This window comes from Carcharhinus amblyrhynchos, chromosome 6 (assembly GCF_965287045.1).
Source record: "Carcharhinus amblyrhynchos chromosome 6, sCarAmb.v2.hapA, whole genome shotgun sequence".
NCBI classification, from domain to species: Eukaryota; Metazoa; Chordata; class Chondrichthyes; order Carcharhiniformes; family Carcharhinidae; genus Carcharhinus; species Carcharhinus amblyrhynchos.
The window spans coordinates 68172765-68194497 of record NC_137329.1 but is presented as its reverse complement, the minus strand read 5'-3'; the positions used below and the strand labels follow the sequence as shown (position 1 = coordinate 68194497).

Genomic DNA, 21733 nt, shown 5'->3' with positions numbered 1-21733 from the left:
CTCCCCTTCCCTTCCCTTCCCTTCCCTTCCCTTCCCTCCTCTTCCCTTCCCTTCCCTTCCCTTCCCTTCCCTTCCCTTCCCTCTCTGGGGATATTGATAATTTTAATTTGTTAATTGTCCTCTGGAGATTGATTCTTTTACAATATTGATAATGCCTTGCTGCATCAGCTGTTTTATCCTGTGATTATTTGTGCTGTTATAGACTACCGAAAACTCTTCAATGCAGATCTTTCCTGGCTGTGTGAAAACCTTGAATCAGGTAGGTAACTCTCTGCTTAATCAGCTGCAAGTCTTCTTCCCCTCCCTGCCGTCCCCCAATCACCTCAGTGTGTGAAATAATGTTTCCAGTTCATGTAGACAATGAACAGGTGATGAGTTGTTTCATTTTGTCAGAGTTTTAATGAATCACAACCTGAAATGTTAGCATTCTTTCTCCTTCTACACAGATGCTGTCTGACTTGCTGAGTATTTCCAGTATTTTCTGATTTCATATCTCTGCATCTCCTTTGCTCCGAGGAGAACAGCTCCAGCTTCTCCAACCTCACCATGCAGGTCAAGTCAGTTATTGTTGGAACCATTCTGTTAATTTTGCTCTGCAACCTCTTGGGCCCCTCACATCATTCCTAAAGTGTGGTGACCAGAACCACATTAGTTGTGGCTTAACCAGAACTTCTATGAAGCTTCTGGATAACTACCCTGCTTTTGGACTCTGTATCCTGCCACCTTCAGTCCTGTATGCACATGAACTTTTATTTTCTCTGTCATTATGCACTCTTTGGAATGGTGGCATTAAGTATGTTCCTTTTCCTTGTCCAAAATACATCATCTAACACTTTGTACTAAACTTGTGTGCCCATTCTGCTAGTCTACCTTTATCTTGGTACAAGTGATTGGTATCATTCTCACTGTGTGTACAAATCCAAGTTTGGCGTTACTAGCACATTTTGAAATTTTGCTCTGCATTGCAATATCCAAGTTATTAAAATTAATAATCATGGACAAATGTAGATTAATTAAAGGAGAACCATCATGGATTTGTTAAGCGCAAGTTGAGTTTGATTTGAGTGTTTCGGTAAAGTAACAGGGTGTTGATAAGGGTTATGTGATTACTGTGGTGCACGCGGACTTTGAAAAGGTGTTTGATAAAGTGCCACATAATAGGCTTCTTAACAAAGTTGAAGCTTGTAGAATAAAAGGGACATGTGCAGCTTGGATGCAAAGTTGATTGAGTGATGGGAAACATAGTAGTGGTGTAGGGTAGTTTTTCAGATTACAAGAGTAAGATCCCTGGAGTCAGTATAAAGAACTTTGCTTTTCTTAATTTTTACTAATGACCTAGACTTGGATCTGTGGGGGAAAATTTCTAAATGTCCTCCAGGGCACAATTTCAAAATGTTCTCCTATTTAATTCCTTCTCTAGTACCACCAAACTCTCTAGCTCCTTTATATACCTATTTATGTTTCTGTTTCTGTTTCTGTGGTCCCACCTCACTGCCAATTTAGTTTCAACCATCCCCTTGGCAATAGTAAAGATGTTCATCCCAGTCCTATTGCAGTGCACGCTGTACCTTTGTAATAGGTTGCCCACTTGCCCCAGAACTGGTTTAAATCCCCCAAGAATCTGAAACCCTCCATTCTTCATCATGCTTTAAGCCACACACTGATCCTCCCTCTCCTCCGAGTGCAGTGCAGCAGGCAGTAAAGACGGCAAATGGCACGTTGGCCTTCATAGCGAGAGGATTGGAATATAGGGAAGGTATGTTTTGCTGCAATTGTATAGGGCGTCGGTGAAGTCACATCCTTCTAGTTTCTATGCCTTCAAATTTTTACTGTTCTCCCTGCAGAATATCCTGCAGGGCAGCATGGTGGCGCAGTGGCCTCACAGCGTCAGGGATCTGGGTTCGATTCCCGGCTTGGGTCGCTGTCTGTGTGGCGTTTACATATTTTCTTCATTTCTACATGGGTTTCCTTTGGGCATTCCGGTTCTCTTCCGCAGTCCAAAAGATGTGCTGGTTAGATGCATTGGTCATACTAAATTCTCCCTCATTGTACTTGAACAGGCGCTAGAGTATGACGACTTGGGGATTTTTCACAGTAGCTTCATTGCAGTGTTACTATAAGCCTACGTGTGACACTTTAATAAACTTTAAAACTGTACCCTTTCCATAATGTCCTTTACCCCACCTTCAGGGAATTCGACCTGAACCATTAACTTCGTTTCTCTCTCTTAGTGTGCTGCCAGACCAATAGTGTATTCCCGGCACCCTCTTACACTGTTCTGCCCATTTTCACTTTCTCCATAGCTCTTGAATGTGGTGTTGATCCCAAATTTATGCACATCTCTTCTTCAGATGGCCTTTACAACATTTTTTTTTTTAATCGTGTTTTATGACCCCTACAGCCCAGTACCAAGGCAATCATGGTTGTGTATAGGAGTAAACAGCTGGTATTATCTAAACTTGCCAAAAAATGGCTTAAGAGGGTTTCAAAGTTAAGCCTTGGTAGACTGAGCAGTCAGTCAAGACGGGTTATCAATTTAAAATAGTTAGACATGATTAACCGTTAACAAACATATTATGCTCGACATTTATCCATCCATGTTATTTCAAGGGAACGTTTTGTCCAGGACTATTGTCTCAAAATATTTTCCATCACCAAAATTAGGCTGATTGGCCTATAGTTAATCGGTTTATTCATCTCCGCTTTTTGAACATGAGTGAAAATTGCTGTTATTTCTATCCTTATTTCCCCAGCAGCATAGAAAATAGGAGCAGGAATAGGCAATTTAGTCCTTTGAGCCTCCTTCACCATTTGTTATGATCATGACTGATTGATAGACCAGAACCTCAAGTTATGTTAGGACTCTGGACTAGACCCCGATAATATTTCTGTTTTGGCATAAATGTGAGGAACGGAAATTTCCTTTTTGGAATGATTCCACCGACAAACTAGGGATCTTTTATAGTAAAACAAACTTTTAAATTTTAAATATAACACTAACAAAATGAAGCGGCTTAACTATTAAACAGATGAAGAGTATTAGATATTGATCGGGTGGATTCTCAGAGGCTATTTCCCAGGGCTGAAATGGTCGCTACGAGAGGACACAGGTTTAAGGTGCTGGGGAGTAGGTACAGAGGAGATGTCAGGGTTAAGTTTTTCACTCAGAAGGCGGTGAGTGAGTGGAATCGGCTGCCGTCGGTGGTGGTCCTCAGAGAAGGAGACCAAAACTGCACACAGTACTTTAGGTGTGGCCTCACCAAGCTCCTGTATAATTGCAACAACACATCTCTGCTCCTGTACTCAAAACCCCTTGCAATGAAGGCCAACATGCCATTTGCCTTCTTTACCACTTGCATGCTTACCTTCAGTGACAGGTGCACAAGGACATCCAGATCCCGTTGCATGCTCAACTCTTCCAATTTAAAGCCGTTCAGATAGTAATCTCATTTTGTTTTTGCTTCCAAAGTGAATAACCTCACTGTAATCCATATTATACTGCATCTGCCATTGATTTACCCACTATTCCAACCTGTCCAGATCATACTGAAGGATCTCTGCATCCTCGTCACAGTTCAGTACAGGCTAAATGGTAGGACTCTGAAGAGTGCAGTTGAAAAGAAGGATCTGGGAAAACAGGTACAGAATTCCCTAAAAGTGACGTCACAGGTGGATAGGGCCGTAAAGAGTGCTTTTGGTGCGTTGGCCTTTATAGGTCAGAGTATCGAATGTAAAAGTTGGAGTGTTATGGTAAGGTTATATAAGGCATTGGTGAGGCCGAATTTAGAGTAATGTGTACAGTTTTGGTCACCTAGTTACAGGAAGGATGTAAATAAGGTTGAAAGAGTGCAGAGAAGGTTCACGAGGATGTTGCCGGGACTTGAAAAGCTGAGTTACAGAGAGAGATTGAATAGGGTTAGGACTTTATTCCCTGGAGCGTAGAAGAATGAGGGGATATTTGATAGAGGTGTATAAGATTTTGATGGGTATAGATAGAGTGATTGCAAGCAGGCTTTTTCCACTGAGGATAGGGAAGAAAAAAACCAGAGGGCATGGGTTAAGGGTGAAAGGAGAAAAGTTTAGAGGGAATATTGGGGGGGGCTTCTTCACGCAGAGTGTGATGGGAGTGTGAATGAGCTGCCAGACGAAGTGGTAAATGTAGGCTCACTTTTAACATTTGAGAAAAACTTGGATGGGTTCATGGGTGAGAGGGGTGTGGGGGGTTATGATTCAAGTGCAGGTCAGTGGGACGAGGCAAAAAATGGTTTGGCACAGACAAGAAGGGCCAAAAGGTCTGTTTCTGAGCTGCAATTTTCTATGGTGTTCTATGGTTCACCCTCCCACCTAACTTGTTATCATTTGCAAACTTTGAGATGTTACATTGTGTTCCCTCATCTAAATTGTGAATAGCTAGGGTCCCAGCACCGATCCCTGTGGCACCCCACTAGTTACTGCTTGTCAATTTGAAAAGCACCCATTCATTCCTACTCTGTTTCCTCTCTGACAACCGGTTTTCTATCCATCTCAATACACTTCCCCCAATCCCAGGCACTCGACTGGCTCCCCCTTGTCAAACCTACTAGTTGCATCTTCAAAGAATTCCAACAGATTCGTCAAGCATGAATTCCCCTTCATAAATCCACACTGACTCTGTCTGACCCTGCCATTAGTTTCTAAATGCTGTGCTATAAACTCCTTGATAATGGATTCGAGAATTTTCCCCATTACCGATGTTAAGCTTACTGGTCTCTTATTCCCTGTTTTCATCCTTCCTCCCTTTTTGAATAGTGGAGTGACATTAGCTCCCTGCCATCTGCAGGGACTGTTCCAGAGTCTTTAGAATCCTGGAAGATGACCACCAATTCATCCAGTATTTCTAGAGCTACTTACTGAAATCTCCTAGGATGTAGATCATCAAGCCTTAGGGATTTATCCATTTCTAATGCCATCAATTTTCCCAGCACCATTTCTCTACTAATTTTGATCTCCCTCAGTTCTTCCCTCACACTAAATCTTGCATTCTCCAACATTTCTGGCATTTGATTTGTGTCCTTTTTTGTGAAGATGTATTCAGTTGTTTGTCCCCTTTTCTCTCTGTAGAGGACCTACATTTGTCTTCAACCTCTTTCTCTTCATGTATCTATAGAAACTCTTAGTGTCAGTCTTTATGTTCACTGCAAGCTTGCTTTTGTACTGTATTTTCCCCTTCTTAATCAATTCCTTGGTCCTTCTTTTCACTGAAACAATGCAGGCTGAGGGAAGACCTAATAGAGGTTGACAAAATTGAGAGGCATAGACAGGGTGGATAGTCTGAGGCTTTTTCCAAGGGGAGGAGTATCAATTACAAGGGGCGCAGGTTCAGTGTGAGAGGGGGAAAGTTTAAGGGAGATGTGAGAGGGGGAAGTGGGGAGCGGTGGGTGCCCGGAATATGCTGCCAAAGGTGGTGGTGGAAGCAAGCACATTAGGAACATTTAAGAGGCATCTGGATGGGTACATGAATAGGAACAGAGGGATACAGACCTAGTAAGGGCAGATGGTTTTTTTTAGTTTATTTAGGGCATCTCAATTGGTACCAGCTTGGAGAGCCAAAGGGCTTGTTGCTGTGCTGTACTTTTCTTTGTTCTTTTATTATGGATGTTAGAATATTTCCAACTATGGATGTCAGGCTTACTGGTCTATCAAAGAACAAAGAAAATTACAGACAGGAACAAGCCCTTTGGCCCTACAAGCCTGCATCGACCATGCTGCCTGACTGAACTAAAATCCCCTACCCTTCCAGGGACCAGATCCCCCTCTTCCCATCCTATTCATGTATTTGTCCCGATGCCTCTTAAAACTTAAAATCGTATCTGCTTCCACAACTTCCCCGGCAGCGAGTTCCAGGCACCCACTGTCCTCTGTGTAAAAAAAAACTTGCCTCATATATTTCCTTTGAACCTTGCCCCTGCACCTTAAACCTATGCCCCCACACCTTAAACATAGGCCCCCTAGTAGATGACTCTTCCACCCTGGGAAAAAGCTCTTTATGTTCACTCTGTCTCCCCCTCATAATCTTGTAGACTTCTATCAGGTTGCTCCTCAACCTCCGTCATTCCAGTGAGACAAACCAAGTTTCTCTAACCTCTCCTCATTGCTAATGAAGTATACTAATATCATTCCCCATTTTCTCTCTACCTCCCTTTTTAAATAGTAATATTACACTTGGTCTCCTCCAATTTGAAAGAACTGTCAGCATCTATAGAATTTTATAGAATAGAATCATAGAACCCTACAGTGCAGAAAGAGGCCCATCGAGTCTGCACCAAACAAAATCCCAGCCAGGCCCTATCCCCATATCCCTCTAACCTACGCATCCCTGGACACTATGGGGCAATTTCTTAGCATGGCCAATCAACCTAACCCGCACATCTTTGGACTAATTTTGGAAGATAACCACCAATGCATCCATGGTTTCTCGTGTCACTTCCTTAAGTGCTCTGGGATGTAAATTATCAGGTCCTGGGGATTTATCACCATTCAATGCCATTAATTTCTTCAACATAAGTGAGGCAAATCCAAGGGTCCTGTAGACCTAGATGCAATGGCATTTTTTAACAATGGAAACATAACAATAGGAGACTTGAACAAACTTGGGCATTGCAATTTCTTAAACTGAATAATTTTGACTGGTACAAATCTCCTAAGTCTGCACTAAATATTCTTATGGTTTTGGTTGAAGTTGATGTCACAGTGTACTACTTAAGCCTAGTCTTCCCAACTAATCTTAACTATCAAGTATATTCATAATATTAGAAAGGGACAATGTGTCACAGCTGTTGATGGGCACTCAACAATTGTTTTCTTAAAAACAAAGACTTTTCTTAAAGCAAGTAGTTAATACATTTGGTGTATAGTGAATCACCAAGAAAAGTTGCCTACTTCCTCCAAAATTCAAATATTCTTGATGAATAGTAAATTCCCACATCCCTAGTTGGTAAGAAGGTGGTGAGCTATCTGAAGCACATGATCATGGCATTTCCGCAAGTGCATTAGAAAATTGCAGGATATTTATTCAGTTGATGAAGGAGCACTGATTCATATCAGAAGTCAGGGTATTGGCAATGCTGAGCAAAATTGGCAGCATTCGTTGAGAAAGAAATTGAAAGAGCATTTTTCAGATTTTCATTTTCTGCAATATTTTGGCTTTCCATCACGGTTTTGTGACATGTGGGCAGTTGTTTCCATGATGTGCTGTACAATTCATAGAATCCTGCAGTGTGAATATTTAAGTTTAATGGTTGAGTTAGGGAGGGTGGTTAAACCCACTGTACAGCCAAGGGGATATGGAATGGGAGTTTATATTTGCAATTCTATTCATATAGTAAGCTATATTATTTTGACAGCAATGTTGTAGAAAGATGGCAAGCAGGTGCCAAGAATGGTTTGCTTGAAAGAGGAGTTGCCAGGAAGTTGGTCTGTGCTTCACTATGTCTCCATCATACAACGTTACCATTTCCCTACTAATAGTGATTTCCTTCAGTTCCTCTTTCTCCATAAACCCTTTATTCCCTAGCATTTCTGGTATGTTATTTGTGTCCTTTTTTTGTGAAGATAGACCAAAGTATGTATTTAATTGGTTAGCTATTGGTTTGTTTTCCATTATGAATTCCTGTTTCTGACTGTAAGGGACCTATGTTTGTCTTCACCATTCTTTTTCCCTTCACATGCTTCTAAAAAAATTTTAAGCTCAGGTTTGATGTTCCCTGCAAGCTTACTCTCGCACTCTATTTTCCACTTCATAATCAACCCCTTACTTCTCCTTTGCTGAATTTAAAGTGCTCCTGATCTTGTTGTTTTTTTCTAGCCAATTTTATATGCGTCTTCCTTGGAACCTAATATTGGGGTAATTCTGCCATTGGCGCAAAATGGTTTGCAATCCTCCTGGCCACTTTCAAATGTGTGAACTGGAGCTCGCGATTGACTGGATTGCATTAGCGATTTCAGCACGCAGTCATTATCCCCTCCGGGAATGTTCCCACTTCTTTGGTGGGAGGTCAAACTTGCATGGATAGTGACAGATCTCCGCTATTGCAGACTTGACGTGAGATCGTGGAGGCTATTGAAGCATTCAGGTAGTTGGGGGCATAGTAAGGTGTGCCTACCTGGCACACTGGCGGTGTTTGTCAGACACCTCGGCAGTGGCTGCTGGGCAGTGACGAAAGCGCAGGCCTGAATGGGGACTATATTGGAGCTGTTTTATGGTGGGTTGGGGGATCATGGAGGGGAGGATCATGAAGACCTTCGTAATGGGGGGTGGGGAGAAATATCGGGTCAGCTGGAGGGGTCCGATGCTGGCGATCCATGTCGGGATTGGGATGGAGGAATGTGCCACCATTGAGAGGGAGAACAAAGAACAACACAGCACGGGAAACAGGCCCTGCGGCCCAACGAGCCCGCGCCGCCATCTTAACAATGTGCTTTTCCTCCTCCACCCTTGACCCATGTCTATGCTTATGGTACCCCCAATGGAAACCAGATTAAGGGAAGAATAATTTAGGGACAATTTGTTACACTAATCAGGTTAAGAGCACATCTTTAGGGTGTGGGAGGAAACCGGAGCACCCGGAGGAAACCCACGCAACCACAGGGAGAATGCGCAAACTCCCACAGATACTGGCCCAAATCCATGTGTCTGCACAGAAACCAGTGATAGTCACTGAGCTGTCGTGGTGCCCATCTGCTGGTCCAGTCTTAAGCGTACACAAACGACACGAAGTACTAGGCTACTCTCGAAACATCCAAGAGCAGCCCATGCACGACCCACCGTGTGTATGCCCCTTGTTAGACAACAAGGTGGACCTACGCACCTGTGGAGTAAAAGAGAAAAACATCAACATATGTAACAGTTGATTTCCAGGTATGTCCCGAGGCTCCGGTCCTTATTTAAAACAGCCTCTTATGACCCTCCATCCTTATTTCGCTCATGTATCTGTCTAAGTAAACCTTAAACAAGTCCAGCGTGCCTGCTCCACCACCTTACTTGGCAGTGCATTCCATACCCCCACGACCCTCTGTGTGAAAAACCTCCCTCTAGCATCCAAATTATACCTCTTCCCCCTTCGCCTTAAGCCTGTGGCCCCTCGTGATATTTGTCTCCAATCTAGGAAAAAGCCTGCCACTGTTTACTCTATCTATATCCTTCATTATCTTATACACCTTTATTAGATTCCCCCCTCAATCTCCGTCTTTCTAAGGAAAACAGCCCCAATTTACCCAATCTTTCCTCATAACCCAGTCCTTCCGTGCCAGGCAGCATCCTGGTAAACCTCCTCTGCACTCTCTCCAGGGTCTCCACGTCCTTCCAATAGTAAGGTGACCAGAACTGGACGCAGTACTCCAAATGCGGTCTAACCAACGTTCTATACAACTGCAACATTAGACGCCAGCTCTTGTACACTATACCCCTTCCTATAAAGGCTAGCATACTGTAAGCTTTCTTTGCAAACTTCTCCACCTGAGTTGCCACTTTCAGAGACTTGTGCACTTGTCCACCAATCCTGCCATCTTTGTGTCATCTGCAGACTTGCTGATCACACCACGTATGCCCTCTTCCAAGCCATTTACATATATTACGAATGGAAGAGGTCCCAGTACTGAGCCCTGCAGCACACCACTGGTGACAGACCTCCAGCTACTCCCACTACTACTACTACTCTGTCTCCTGTTACCTAGCCAGTTTTCAATCCATCTAGATACATGCCCCTGTATCCCATGAGCCTTAACCTTTTCAACCAACGTACCATGAGTGACTTTGTCAAACGCCTTACCAAAATCCATATAGACGACATCAACAGCTCGTCCTTCGTCGACCGTTTTTGTCACCTCCTGAAAACATTCTACCAGATTCGTAAGGCAAGACCTCCCCTTAACAAAGCCATGCTGCGTATCCCTAATCAGACCGCAACACTCCAAATACGCATACATCCTATCCCTAAGAATTTTTTCCAACAACTTTCCTACCATTGACGTCAAACTCACTGGCCTATAATTACCAGGGTTATCCCTACTACCCTTTGTAAACAGCGGTACCACATTAGCTATCCTTCAGTCCTCTGGGACCTCACCTGTGTCCAAAGAAGAGACAAAGATTTGCGTCAGAGGCCCAGCAATTTCATCTCTCACCTCTCTAAGCAGCCTGGGATAAATGCCATCAGGCCCCGGAGATTTATCAGTATTTATGCTGCCTAAAAACCCTAACACTTCCTCCCTCATAATGGATATTTCTTTCAACTGGTCTACAGCTTCCTCCAAGACAGTACAAGACACCAAGCCCCTCTCCTTCGTGAATACTGACGCAAAGTATTCATTCAGGATCCCCCCCATTCCCTCAGACTCGAAGCACAGTTCCCCTCCTCCGTCCCTACGAGGACCGATTTTCCCTCTAACCACCCTTTTGTTTCTAATTCGAATTAATTCTGAGATTGCTACTTTTGAGGTTGTACTTTTCAACATACTTCCCAACTTCTAATATTCAGGTTTTAGGACTGCTTCCTTTTTTTCCAACCTGTGGCCATTCTGGGATATCCTTGACCCTAGCACCGGGGGGTAAAATACCATTCTGGAATCTCTTTTGTGACCACCTATCTATTCCCCTTGCAATTGAATGCCTAGTAGCTGTTGCATTACCAATAATTTTACTCTCCTCTCCCATGCAGTATAGCCACATGCCTGAACACATCCTAACCCTGGGGGCTAAAAATTCACGGAATCCAAACATTGCAGAAGGGGGCCATTCGGCTCATCAGGTCTGTACTGACCCTCCAAAAGAGTGCTCCACTTAGGCCCCCACCCTATCCCAGTCACCCCCTGTACTGATCATGGCCAATCTACTTAAGCTATGCTCCCAGCTTCCCACATAAAACTGGAGGAGCACAACATGTCTTTGAGCTTTGTTGCCATGACTTACCCCTCAAATTAAAGCTTTTGGAAAAGGTAATATCCTTCCCTGATCCTTGTTCGTTCAGAATATAGCCCTTATTAATATTATTTATTAATATAAATAATATAGTTATATAATAATAATATAGGGTATAGTTGGGTGGATTAGTAAGTTTGCTGATGACACCAAAGTCGGAGGTGTGGTAGATTGTGAGGAAGGGTGTCGTAGTTTGCAGGGTGACTTAGACAGGTTGCAGAGCTGGGTCGAGAGGTGGCGGATGGAGTTTAATGCGGAGAAGTGTGAGGTAATTCACTTTGGTAGGAATAACAGATGTGTCGAGTATAGGGCTAACGGGAGGACTCTGAATAGTGTGGATGAACAGAGGGATCTAGGTGTATGTGTACATAGATCCCTGAAAGTTGGGAATCAAGTAGATAAGGTTGTTAAGAAGGCATACGGTGTCTTGGTGTTTATTGGTAGGGGGATTGAATTTAGGAGTCGCAGCGTCATGATGCAACTGTACACAACTCTGGTGCGGCCGCACTTGGAGTACTGTGTGCAGTTCTGGTCCCCACGTTATAGGAAGGATGTGGAGGCTTTGGAGAGGGTGCAGAGGAGGTTTACCAGGATGTTGCCTGGTATGGAGGGGAGGTCCTATGAGGAGAGACTGAGGGATTTGGGGTTGTTTTCGCTGGAAAGAAGGCGGCTAAGAGGGGATCTTATTGAAACATATAAGATGATTAGAGGTTTAGATAGGGTGGATAGTGATAGCCTTTTTCCTCGGATGGAGAAATCTAGCACGAGGGGGCATGGCTTTAAATTAAGGGGTGGTAGTTATAGGACGGATGTCAGGGGTAGGTTCTTTACCCAGAGGGTGGTGAGGGATTGGAATGCCCTGCCTGCTGCAGTTGTAAATGCGCCTAGTTTGGGGGCATTTAAGAGATCCGTGGATAGGTTTATGGATGATAAGGGATTGGTTTAGGTTAGAGGGTCATTGTTTTTTAACTGGTCGGCGCAACATCGTGGGCCGAAGGGCCTGTTCTGCGCTGTAATGTTCTATGTTCTTACAAACTATAAACCAGAAAGAAAAAAACCTGATTAACATCCCACTGCTTACCATTTAAGTGCCTCTTTATCTTCATCTTATTTAATTTTCCAGCTTCCTCCTCCATTGCTGTGACACTATCAGCATTCGCTCTTTTAATGAAAACAGATGCAAAGTGCTCACTACCAACTTAGCCATGCCCTTTGCCTTCATAAAGAAGGCCTCCATTTGACCCTGAATTGGATCTACACTTCCCTTGCCTATCCTTTTACCCTTAATATATTTTTGAAATAGTTTAGTATTCTATTTGTATCACTTTTTTGTACTCTTTCTGATGCTCATTTTTGTCCAGTTGTTCTCTGCACTTCCGGTGCTCTGATTCTTTATTGCATTATTGTCCAGTCGTAGTTTTCCTTCAGTCTGTTTTATCTTAATCTCAATTGCTTCAGATATCCAAAACTCAAGCTATCCTTCCATTCCATCTTAAACAAATTTGTTCACTGGATTTGGGAATCACTCGCTATGCCAGCATTTAGTGCCCATTCCTAATTTCCCTTAAGAAGATGCTGGTGAGCCACTGCCTTGATCCGTGCAGTCCCTGTGAAATAGTGCTGTTATGGAGGGAGTTCCAGAGTTGAAGGCATGTTGATATAGTTCCAAGTCAGGCTGGTAAGTGGCATGAAGAGTTCACTCTTGTCCCTCAAGGTGGTAGAAGTTGAGGTTTGGAAGGTGTTACCGAAAGAGCCTTGCTACAGTACATGTTGTATCTGGTTCACACTGCTGCTTTAAAGTCTCCACATTTATTCACCTGATGATCTTTATTTTAATTTCACCTAAGCCAGATCTCTCTCCAACTGGTATCAGGAGAAGATAGAAATGAAGAATTTCTTTTGAATTTCTTTGAAATTCTTTACCCCAGGGGGCAGTAGAGACTGGGTCATTGAATATATTTAAAGCTGACTTGTATAAAAGTTTTTGATCTTGAAGGGAATTGAGGGTTATGGGTGTTAATTCTACTAATAGTGTATGATGGAGGAATAACACAACCACCTGCCTTTTACCTTCAAGTTTATTCAGCTCTGACAAAGGATCAGCCAGACTTGAAAGATTAGCTCTGTTCTCTCTTCACAGATGCTGAGATTTTCTAGCATTTTCTGTTTTTCTTTCAGATTCCAGCATCTGCCATAATTTGCTTTTGTATTATTATCCATTCAGCTTAATAGAGGTACAAACTCCTTATGGTTCTCCCACCTTAGATCTTCCAGCTTTGTCGATTTCTACTCTGAGGTTGAGTCAATAATCATCACCTGTCTTTAAAAGACAATTTGGCTTAACAATGTAGGGATAGGCAGGAAAGTGGAGCTAAAGCCAGAATTTAATCAGCCCCAATATTATTGAATGGCAGAACAGACTCAGTGCTCCTATTTCTTATGTAAACTTGTGTGTGTATCATGACTCAGTAAGTGTATTGTAAATAAGTGAGGCAGTACAGTGGTTAGCACTGCTGCCTCACAGCGCCTGGACCTGGGTTCAATTCCTGGCTTGGGTCACCTGCCTGTGTGGGTTTCCCCTGGGTGCTCCTGTTTCCTCCCACAGTCTGAAGGATGTGCATTGGCCATGCTAAAGTTCTTCCTCAGTGTACCTGAATGGGTGCTGGAGTGTGGCGGCTAGGGGATTTGCACAGTAACTTCTTGTAGTGCTAATGTAAGCCTACTTGTGACACTAATGAATAAACTTTAAACGATATGTTACAATCAGGGGAGGGAGGCAAACTGAACTCCCTTTCTTTTCTTACCCTCTGACTATAAGCAGAGGTGTTTTAACTTCTGGAATAGGTTATGGCACCCCTCTGGAAATACTGTGGTTTGTGAAGTCATTCTAAAGTGACTCATAGCAAATTTTCTTTAGAGTTAAATGAAAAGTATTATTTATTCTTACATTCAAACCCAGGGCTGGTAGTTGTCGCAATTACATACACGCAAGCGAATGAGAATGAAAGGTAAGCGAAGAGTTTTACAACTGGGAATAATTTAAGATTGAAATAAACCAAAGATATGGATGCTAATTCACATGACTGTCAGAGTCCCGTGAGAGCTAAGATCACATAGAAGTTAAAATTCAGGTAAATTCAGCTAGCTGGAAGCAGGAGTTGCTGAATTCCTTCGAAGTTAGTGATGATGCAGCAACATGAAGCTGATATACAGAATCTTGGTCTACTCTATAGGTGAATTTTCCAGAGAACCAGGCTTTGAGTGGGTGTTAGGAACAAGATATAGCTTTAAGTTCAATTTAGAACATAGAACATTACAGCGCAGTACAGGCCCTTCGGCCCTCGATGTTGCGCCGACCAGTGGAACCACAATATTATATATATTATTTATATTCAAAATATTATTTATATTCTTTATTTGCAGAGTTAAAAGACAAAACTGAGCCTAGTTTTGTTTTAGAATGGAGATAGCAGGCCTGGAGCTGTTCGTATACCTGCATTGTTAATGAGATTTTATGACTCTTGAGAGAGAGTTTTAGCAAACATAAGGTAGAAAAACTGTGATGTTGCCTAGCAACAGTCATCTAGAAAGAGAGTCAAAACAGCAGGTTTTTCATTCAGATTATGCTGTATGATGAAAGGAGTGGACTTACTAGCAAATTGCTGAGGAAAATAAGCCTAAAATTATTGAATGAGTTATTCCAAAGTTTAAATTAATGGTGAATGTCGAGTGAGTTCTGGACCTCAAGGGAGATACCAAGTTGTCAGTAGTCAACTGGGGAAAAACTACTTCAAAGAAAAGGTCCTAAAGGTAAGAAATTCCAAAAGGACCTTTTAAGTCAAAGGATAAGAACAGGATTCTGGAAAGGATTTTAAGTGAAGTCAAGAGTGTGAAAAAGAGAAAACCTCTGGAAGCTGACCTGGTACAAAGTGGGCTTACAAGAATCCAGAAGATCCAAGGAGACAACCAAAGATGGGTGACACCTTGCCAAGGGCCTGTGAAACAGTGGTCATAGAATCAGAGAATCCCTGCAGTGCAGAAGGAGGCCATTTGGCCCATCGAGTCTGCGTCAACCACAATCCCACCCAGGCCCTATTCCCGTAACCCCATGCATTTACCCTAACTAGTCCCCTGACACTAGGGTCAATTTAGTATGGCCAATCAAACTAATCCGCACATCTTTGGAGTGTGGGAGGAAACCGCAGCACCCGGGAGGAAACCCACACAGACACGGGAACAATGTGCAAACTCCACACAGACAGTGACCCGAGCCCGGAATTGAACCTGGAACCCTGGGGCTTTGAGGCAGCAGTGCTAACTACTGTGCCACCGTGATGCCCACCATGTTCTGTTAGTATCGCTGAATACTTGAGAGAGTATGTGGAAAACACTTGAATGCGCCTTCTGGCGATTCTGGTGAGAGGAATATGAGAAGGAGAGACTGAAATCCTGGAGGTGGATCCTTGTTGAAGATGTCCAAGTTAAAGTGTAGGTTTGGAAGACAGTCCAAGGCGAATTCTTCAAAAGTGGATATTGGAAACACAAGTTAAAAGACAGAGTGAAGTATATTTATTGGTCAGAAGTAGGCTTAGATTAACACTGCAATGAAGTTACTGTGAAACTCCTCTAGTTACTGCATTTTGGTGCCTGTTTGGGTACATTGAGGGAGAATTTAGAATGGCCAATGCACCTAACCAGCACATCTATTGTGTGAGATAATTTGGGTCACAGTGTGAGAAGCATTTGGTGGGATTTGGTGAGAAATCCATAGCATCTGTTCGGGGTGACAGCTGATTTGGTTTCAGCGTGTGTCGTGTCTGACCACAGGTTTACCTATTTGTTCACGTGGATTGTGTACTTGCTGTCTACATTAGAGTACAAGATAAATGTTGTAATTTATGGTATCCTTATGAATCTGTATGCATTTATAAATGTATAATTGGTGAAGGAGTATTATAATATGGTTTTTTTTTTGCTTAAATAATATTTTAATGGGTCATAACTTCCTCAGAGTGGCAATCAGCATTGAATTTCCCCTCTGTGCTCACTTGCCTATGCCAAATTTCTTCTGTGCCTGTCTCACTGGACTTTCTGACTCGGGCTGGGTGAGATCCCAGTAGGGGAGCACATCTTTGAGCCTAGTGTCGATGCACGGTCTGCATCTTTACAAGGGCCAGTCTGGGTCTTTAGAATAGTCATCCAGAAGTTAGAAAAAGTTTTTTTCTGAGTAACTGTTACTGTAACCAAGCTATAACCCTGGCAAAACCATCCAAAGTTTCTGATTTAAATTGTATTTTCAGATGGTTTACAGTGCAGGGCAGTTGCCCAGGGGAGGTTGCACTTCTGCCAATTTCATACAAATGCTCTCTTATGAGCTTTCGATAGGAATGCCCCAGTTTATCGTTGGGCTATTTATCTTCCTCCACGCATATGCAGTGGTGCAACCTCTGAGACTTCTGTGGTGCTGTCCAGTGGTCACTCTCTAAACAAAAAATAAAAGTTTGGATCATTCAAGCCAGTTTCCTCTGGGATCAGACTTGTCCAGTAGTAGTAATAACTTGAATCATAACACAGGTATCTGTAATTCACTGACAGCTAATTTCTTTCCAGAACGATCCTTCTGAAGACGAGTTTGCCAGAAATTCGGAGTTGCGGAAACTTCAAATATTTGGCGCTGGACCCAAGATGATGGGCCTGGGCCTCAGGACAAAGAACAGGGAGGGTAAGAAGTATAGATTTCACAATATCATGCAATTGTTATAGATCATTTGAAAAGTATAATAGAATAAATGAATATTTTGGATTCAAGCAATTTAATGTGTTCAGTTGCTTTTGTTGTGTAATTATCAGGCTTCATATTTTGGAATACATATTGCCAGTGTGACTTGTTAGAGATTGGAAAACTCTGCCGAACATGCAGTCATGTTTCTAGCAAGCAGCTATCCAGAAGAGGAAATCCATGCTTTAAATGACAAGTTTATCTAATCAGTATTTAAGATTTGTTAAGCCTATATGTTCAAGATACTGATAAAATTGCATTAATAATCATATGCAGCACTTAATCCTGGTTGGATGAGCCTTTGAAATGGTTGACATTCCCAGGTGAGGTACCATGTTACTGAGAATCAATGTGACTCTGCCCAAATCTGCTTGAGTGGCCCTGTAATTGGAACTTCTTTCTTGAGCAAAGGGAATCCTTGGATTGTGCAGTTAGAACATTAGCATATAAGATTTATTTTGCAATTTATGTAATTCTTATAAATCTGTACATATTGGTAAAGGTGTAGTGTGAATGAAGGAGTGGTGTATTATAGTTAATCTTGTTTGTTTAATAAATATTTCTTCTTTTGTTAAAAGTTAGTCGTGCCACTCTATTCACTCGGGGGGCACAGTGAGACAATGGCTACCACTGCTGCCTCACAGCGTCAGGGACCCAGGTTCAATTCCTGGCTTGGGTCACTGTCTGTGTGAGGTTTGCATGTTCTCCCTGTGTCTGCGTGGGTTTCCTCCAGGCTCCGGTTTCCTCCCACATTCTTAAAGATGTGCTGGTTGGGCGCATTGACCCGAGAAAGCACCGAAATGTGGCAACTAAAGGAATTTCACAGTAACTTCATTTCAGTGTTAATGTAAGCCTTACTTGTGACTAATAAATAAATAAGCTTTAAACTTCATGTCTCTAATTCCAAAATAAAAGTTGTGATCTATCAAGCCAGCATTCTCTTCTGGGACCTGACTATCCCAGTAACAGCTGGGATTGTAACAATGTCCTTTATCTTTAAGGTGGCTTTTGCTATCAGATAAAACTGTTGGACTTTAACCTGGCATTGTGAGACTTCTTACTGTCTTTATCTTGAAGCCACATTCTGTGACATTCTGTTTGTCTAGTATGGAGCACTTTATCAAAGGCCTTTTGAAAATTCATCCACATTACATCCACTATGTTATTGTCTACTTTGTCACTCTGTCAGAAAATTCAGGAAGGTTGTGCCAGCAGGATTTTTCATTTTGAAATCTATGCTGACTATGCATTTTTTAATATATGTTTAACTATTCTCTCCATTATTAGAGCCTCCATTATTTTTCCTACCACTGACATTACATTGACTGGATAAAAAGGCCCTGGGCATGTTTTATCTCTCGTAAATAGATAGCTTTCTGTCAGTGTACAACTGAAGATACAACTTCAATTGGGTGTGAAGAAGTTTAGGGTTAGTCTATTTATTATTACTGCATTGAGCAGGAGAAGAGAGTGTTTTATGGAATAGGGATCAGGTAATTGACTATGACTGAATGTAGGTAGGATTCCATTTCTTTCAGTTAAACCTGTCGCTTTTTTTAAGGTTGAAATGCATGAAAAAAATCTGCATATTTTTAGAAAAGAAAGAAATAGTAGTCTATAAGATGTTTAGATGAGGTAAACAAGGACCAAGGAGGCAGATTTAAGATATTGATCAAGAGATGCAGAGTGGCTGTGATGAAGAATACTGTAAATGACTTGGAACTCCCTTTCCATGAATGTAACAGAAGTGAGGCTGATGCACAACTTCATAAGGAAATGAATTAGGGAAATAAACTTGCAGGGATAGAGTGTGGCATGGATCTGATTGGATTGATGTGAGAAAAAATCTTTTTCACGGTAGCGCCGTAGTTAGCAGTGCTGCCTCTCAGCATCAGGGACCCGGGTTCAATTCTGGTCTTGGGTGGAGTTTGCACGTTCTCCTCGTGTCTGCATGGGTTTCTTCCCACAGTCCAAAAATTTGCAGGTTAGGTTGACTTCCATAGCACATTGCCCCATAGCATCAGGGGGATTAGCAGGATACATATGTGGGGTTTGGGGGTAAATTGGGCCTGGGTGGGATTGTGGTCAGTACAGACCTGATGGGCCAAATGGCCTCCTTCTGCAGTGTAGGAATTCTATAATTCTACGTGAGTGATTGGGGTCTAGATGCACCGTCTGCAAGTGTGGTGGAAGCAGGTTCAGTCGAGGCATTCAAGAGGACGTTGGATGAAATGTGCAGGGTAATGGCACTAGGTATTCGTTTGGCGAGTCAGTGTAGACATGTTGGGCCAAGCGGCTATCTCCTGTGCCATAACAGTTATGTGATTCTGAGAACCGGTGTGCATCCAATGAGCCTTTTCCTTTGTGGTTGTGATTTGATAAGCTACTGATAGTGTGCCTGACAACTGAACTTGACATTTGAGCAGTTGAGTTCTTTTAAGTTGCTCCATTTCAAGGTGTTCCACTTTAATGTTGATAATTCGACATATAGCATGTTTTGTTTTAACATTGTTTTATGCTAGGTCTGACTGATGGTTGAGTGACCCAATTGGCGCCTTTCCTGCTCCCTGACCTTCTTTCTCTCTGCTGGCACACACCTCATCATTGGCAACCTGTCCAATCAGTGTCAGTGCTTCCTCCTGCCGACCTTCCCGGACTTTCTCGTCTTCTTCCTGCCTCTGCAGCTTACATCTGCAACTTTAAGTAGTTCTTTCTGACTTTGGCCAGCCAAAACGTTGGGGAACAGGAGGGGCAGTGAGGCTGAGGGTCAGGGAACTGAAGAGGTGCTGAGTCTGAGGGTCAAAGGAGTGGGAGAGATGGTTAGTCTGAGAATTGGGGAAGTGAGAGGTGGTGAGTTTGAGGGTCGGGGGAACAGGAGAAGCGGTGAGTCTGAGGGTCACGGGAGTGGGAGAGACGGTGAGTCTGAGAGTTGGGGAGTGAGAGAGATGGTGAAACTGAGGGTCAGGGGAGTGGGAGAGGTGGCAAGTCTGAGGGCTGAGGAATGGGAGAGCCAGTGGGTCTGATAATCAAGGAACTGGAGAAGTGGTGAGCCTTAGGATCAGAGTGGGCGAGGCGGTGGGTCAGAGGGCTGCGCATCGACCCCAGAAGGTTGAGGATGCTCCATCATTGAATATATTTAAACATGGATAGATTTTTGGTGTCTCAGAATTAAGAAAAATGGGAAATGGACAGGAAAATGGAGTTAAAGCCAAAAAGCAGCTGTTATTTTTGTGTTGTGCCTGCTCTGCCATTCAATGTGCTGTGTGGTCTACTCCTGATTCTGTTTCTTATGTTCCTACAGCATTTAATTTGAGTCATGCTGTTCCCGAATTCCTTTGTGTGCTAATCTGAAATGCCTAAATGGCTCACTTTTTGTTGCGTTAAATTCAAAACGGGCCCTTTCTCATCCCTTTGCTGTCTTGTGTTTCTCCAGTCGTCGGCAGCCTTTTGGTCGAAAGTTTATTATTACCTGTGTACTTTCATGGTGAGTGTTGTAGGCTGCTTAGCTTAGAGTCCAGCCCAGAACTAACTGTGCATCATAGTTCTTGGATGGTGTTGCTGAAGTTCTTCTCTTTTGCTCATATGTTGCTTGAAGTTTGTTTTTTTCGCTTCTAATTATTGGATTCATTTACCTTTTCAGATGCAGAGTTCTCAGTGACTCTGAGATCGACGGGACATCGAAAGAATGCAGAGATACAGTTGCCTCGCATGCAAATGAGACAGCGGAAAGGAGCCCTGGCTGTTAACTTTGTAAGTTCGGAGTTATGCTGCTGAATGATATGCTTTTGTTTAGTTGAAATATATTTTTAAAAATGCTATTTTTGTTTTTAATTTCCATCTACTTCTCTATGTACTTTTCTATGCTGCTGTATGATGTGCTTTTGTTAAGGTGAAATATATTAAAATGCTCTTTTTGTTTTTAATTTCCATCTACTTTTCTTCTTTTTCTAGGCTCTATCAACAGGGTTGTGTTATGATCATATTGCATTTGGCTCTTCATCTTCAGTCTTTTCTGAATACTTAATTAGATGCTAATAGAAAAGAAGCAGTCACTCTCGTCTCTTAGAGCCTTTATATGATTAACACGCTCTATTTCATTTCATACCACAGGGAGATTGCAGGGAGGTGCAAAAATTATGGGACATTTCACGTATTTCAATATAAACTGGGATAGGAATAATGTGGGCACAAGAAGTTGCTGATATGTGTTGGGAGAATGTTTTTGATCAGGAGTTACTGTCTCAATAAGGAACAAAGTACTGTTGAATCTGATTCTGCAGAATGAGATAGACCAGATGTCAGCAGGGGAGCAATAAAGAAACAGTGTCATAAGTTAGCTGTGAAAAAAGGCAAGGATCAATTTGGAGTAAAAATATTTAATAGGAGAGAGGAGAGGACCGACTTCGAGTTGAGAATAGATCTTCTCCAGCTAAACTAGAATCAAAACTTGACAAGCAGAACTGTAATTTAACCATCGACTACCTTTAAATAGCATTCTATCTGCATACAATAAAAGTGCAATCCCATGAGGGGAAAAGATGAGCAGCCAAAAGTAGAGTTTGCTAAATAATGAGAGCGTAAGGTGAAGCAGAAAAAAAAAATGTGACCCAAGTCAGTTTGATAATATATGTGAGAGCCAAACGAAACAACAAAGTTCATGAGGGGGATGAAAAAACTAATAAGGGTTAAGAGAGGGTATGTTAGTGGTGGGGAAATTATTGGGGAAGTTTCTTAAGGACAGGATGTACTCGCATCTGGAAGAAAATAGGCTTATTAGCAATAGGCAGTTTGGTTTTGTCAAAGAGAGGACGTGTCTCATAAACATGCTTGACTTTGAGAAAGTGACAAGAAAAATTGGCTAGGGCAGTGGATGTTGTACACATGGACTTTAGAACCTTTAGGGTAAAATTCCTCGTGGCACGCTGATACAGAAGGTAAAGTCAATTGGGATCCAAGGTGAGCTGGTAAGATGGATATAAAACTGGCCTGAGCATAGAAAT

At 42.4% G+C, this 21733-nt stretch overlaps 1 protein-coding gene across 1 annotated transcript in view; it reads left to right on the top strand.

Annotated features, from left to right (window-relative positions):
* Positions 1 to 21733, top strand: part of kdm5a (lysine demethylase 5A) — a 278206-nt gene that overhangs the window by 39909 nt on the left and 216564 nt on the right. The window contains exons 5-7 of the mRNA XM_080190586.1: positions 203 to 259; positions 16565 to 16676; positions 20374 to 20483. Coding sequence (XP_080046712.1) covers positions 203 to 259; positions 16565 to 16676; positions 20374 to 20483 — 279 coding nt within the window. The remainder of the gene's footprint in view (positions 1 to 202; positions 260 to 16564; positions 16677 to 20373; positions 20484 to 21733) is intronic.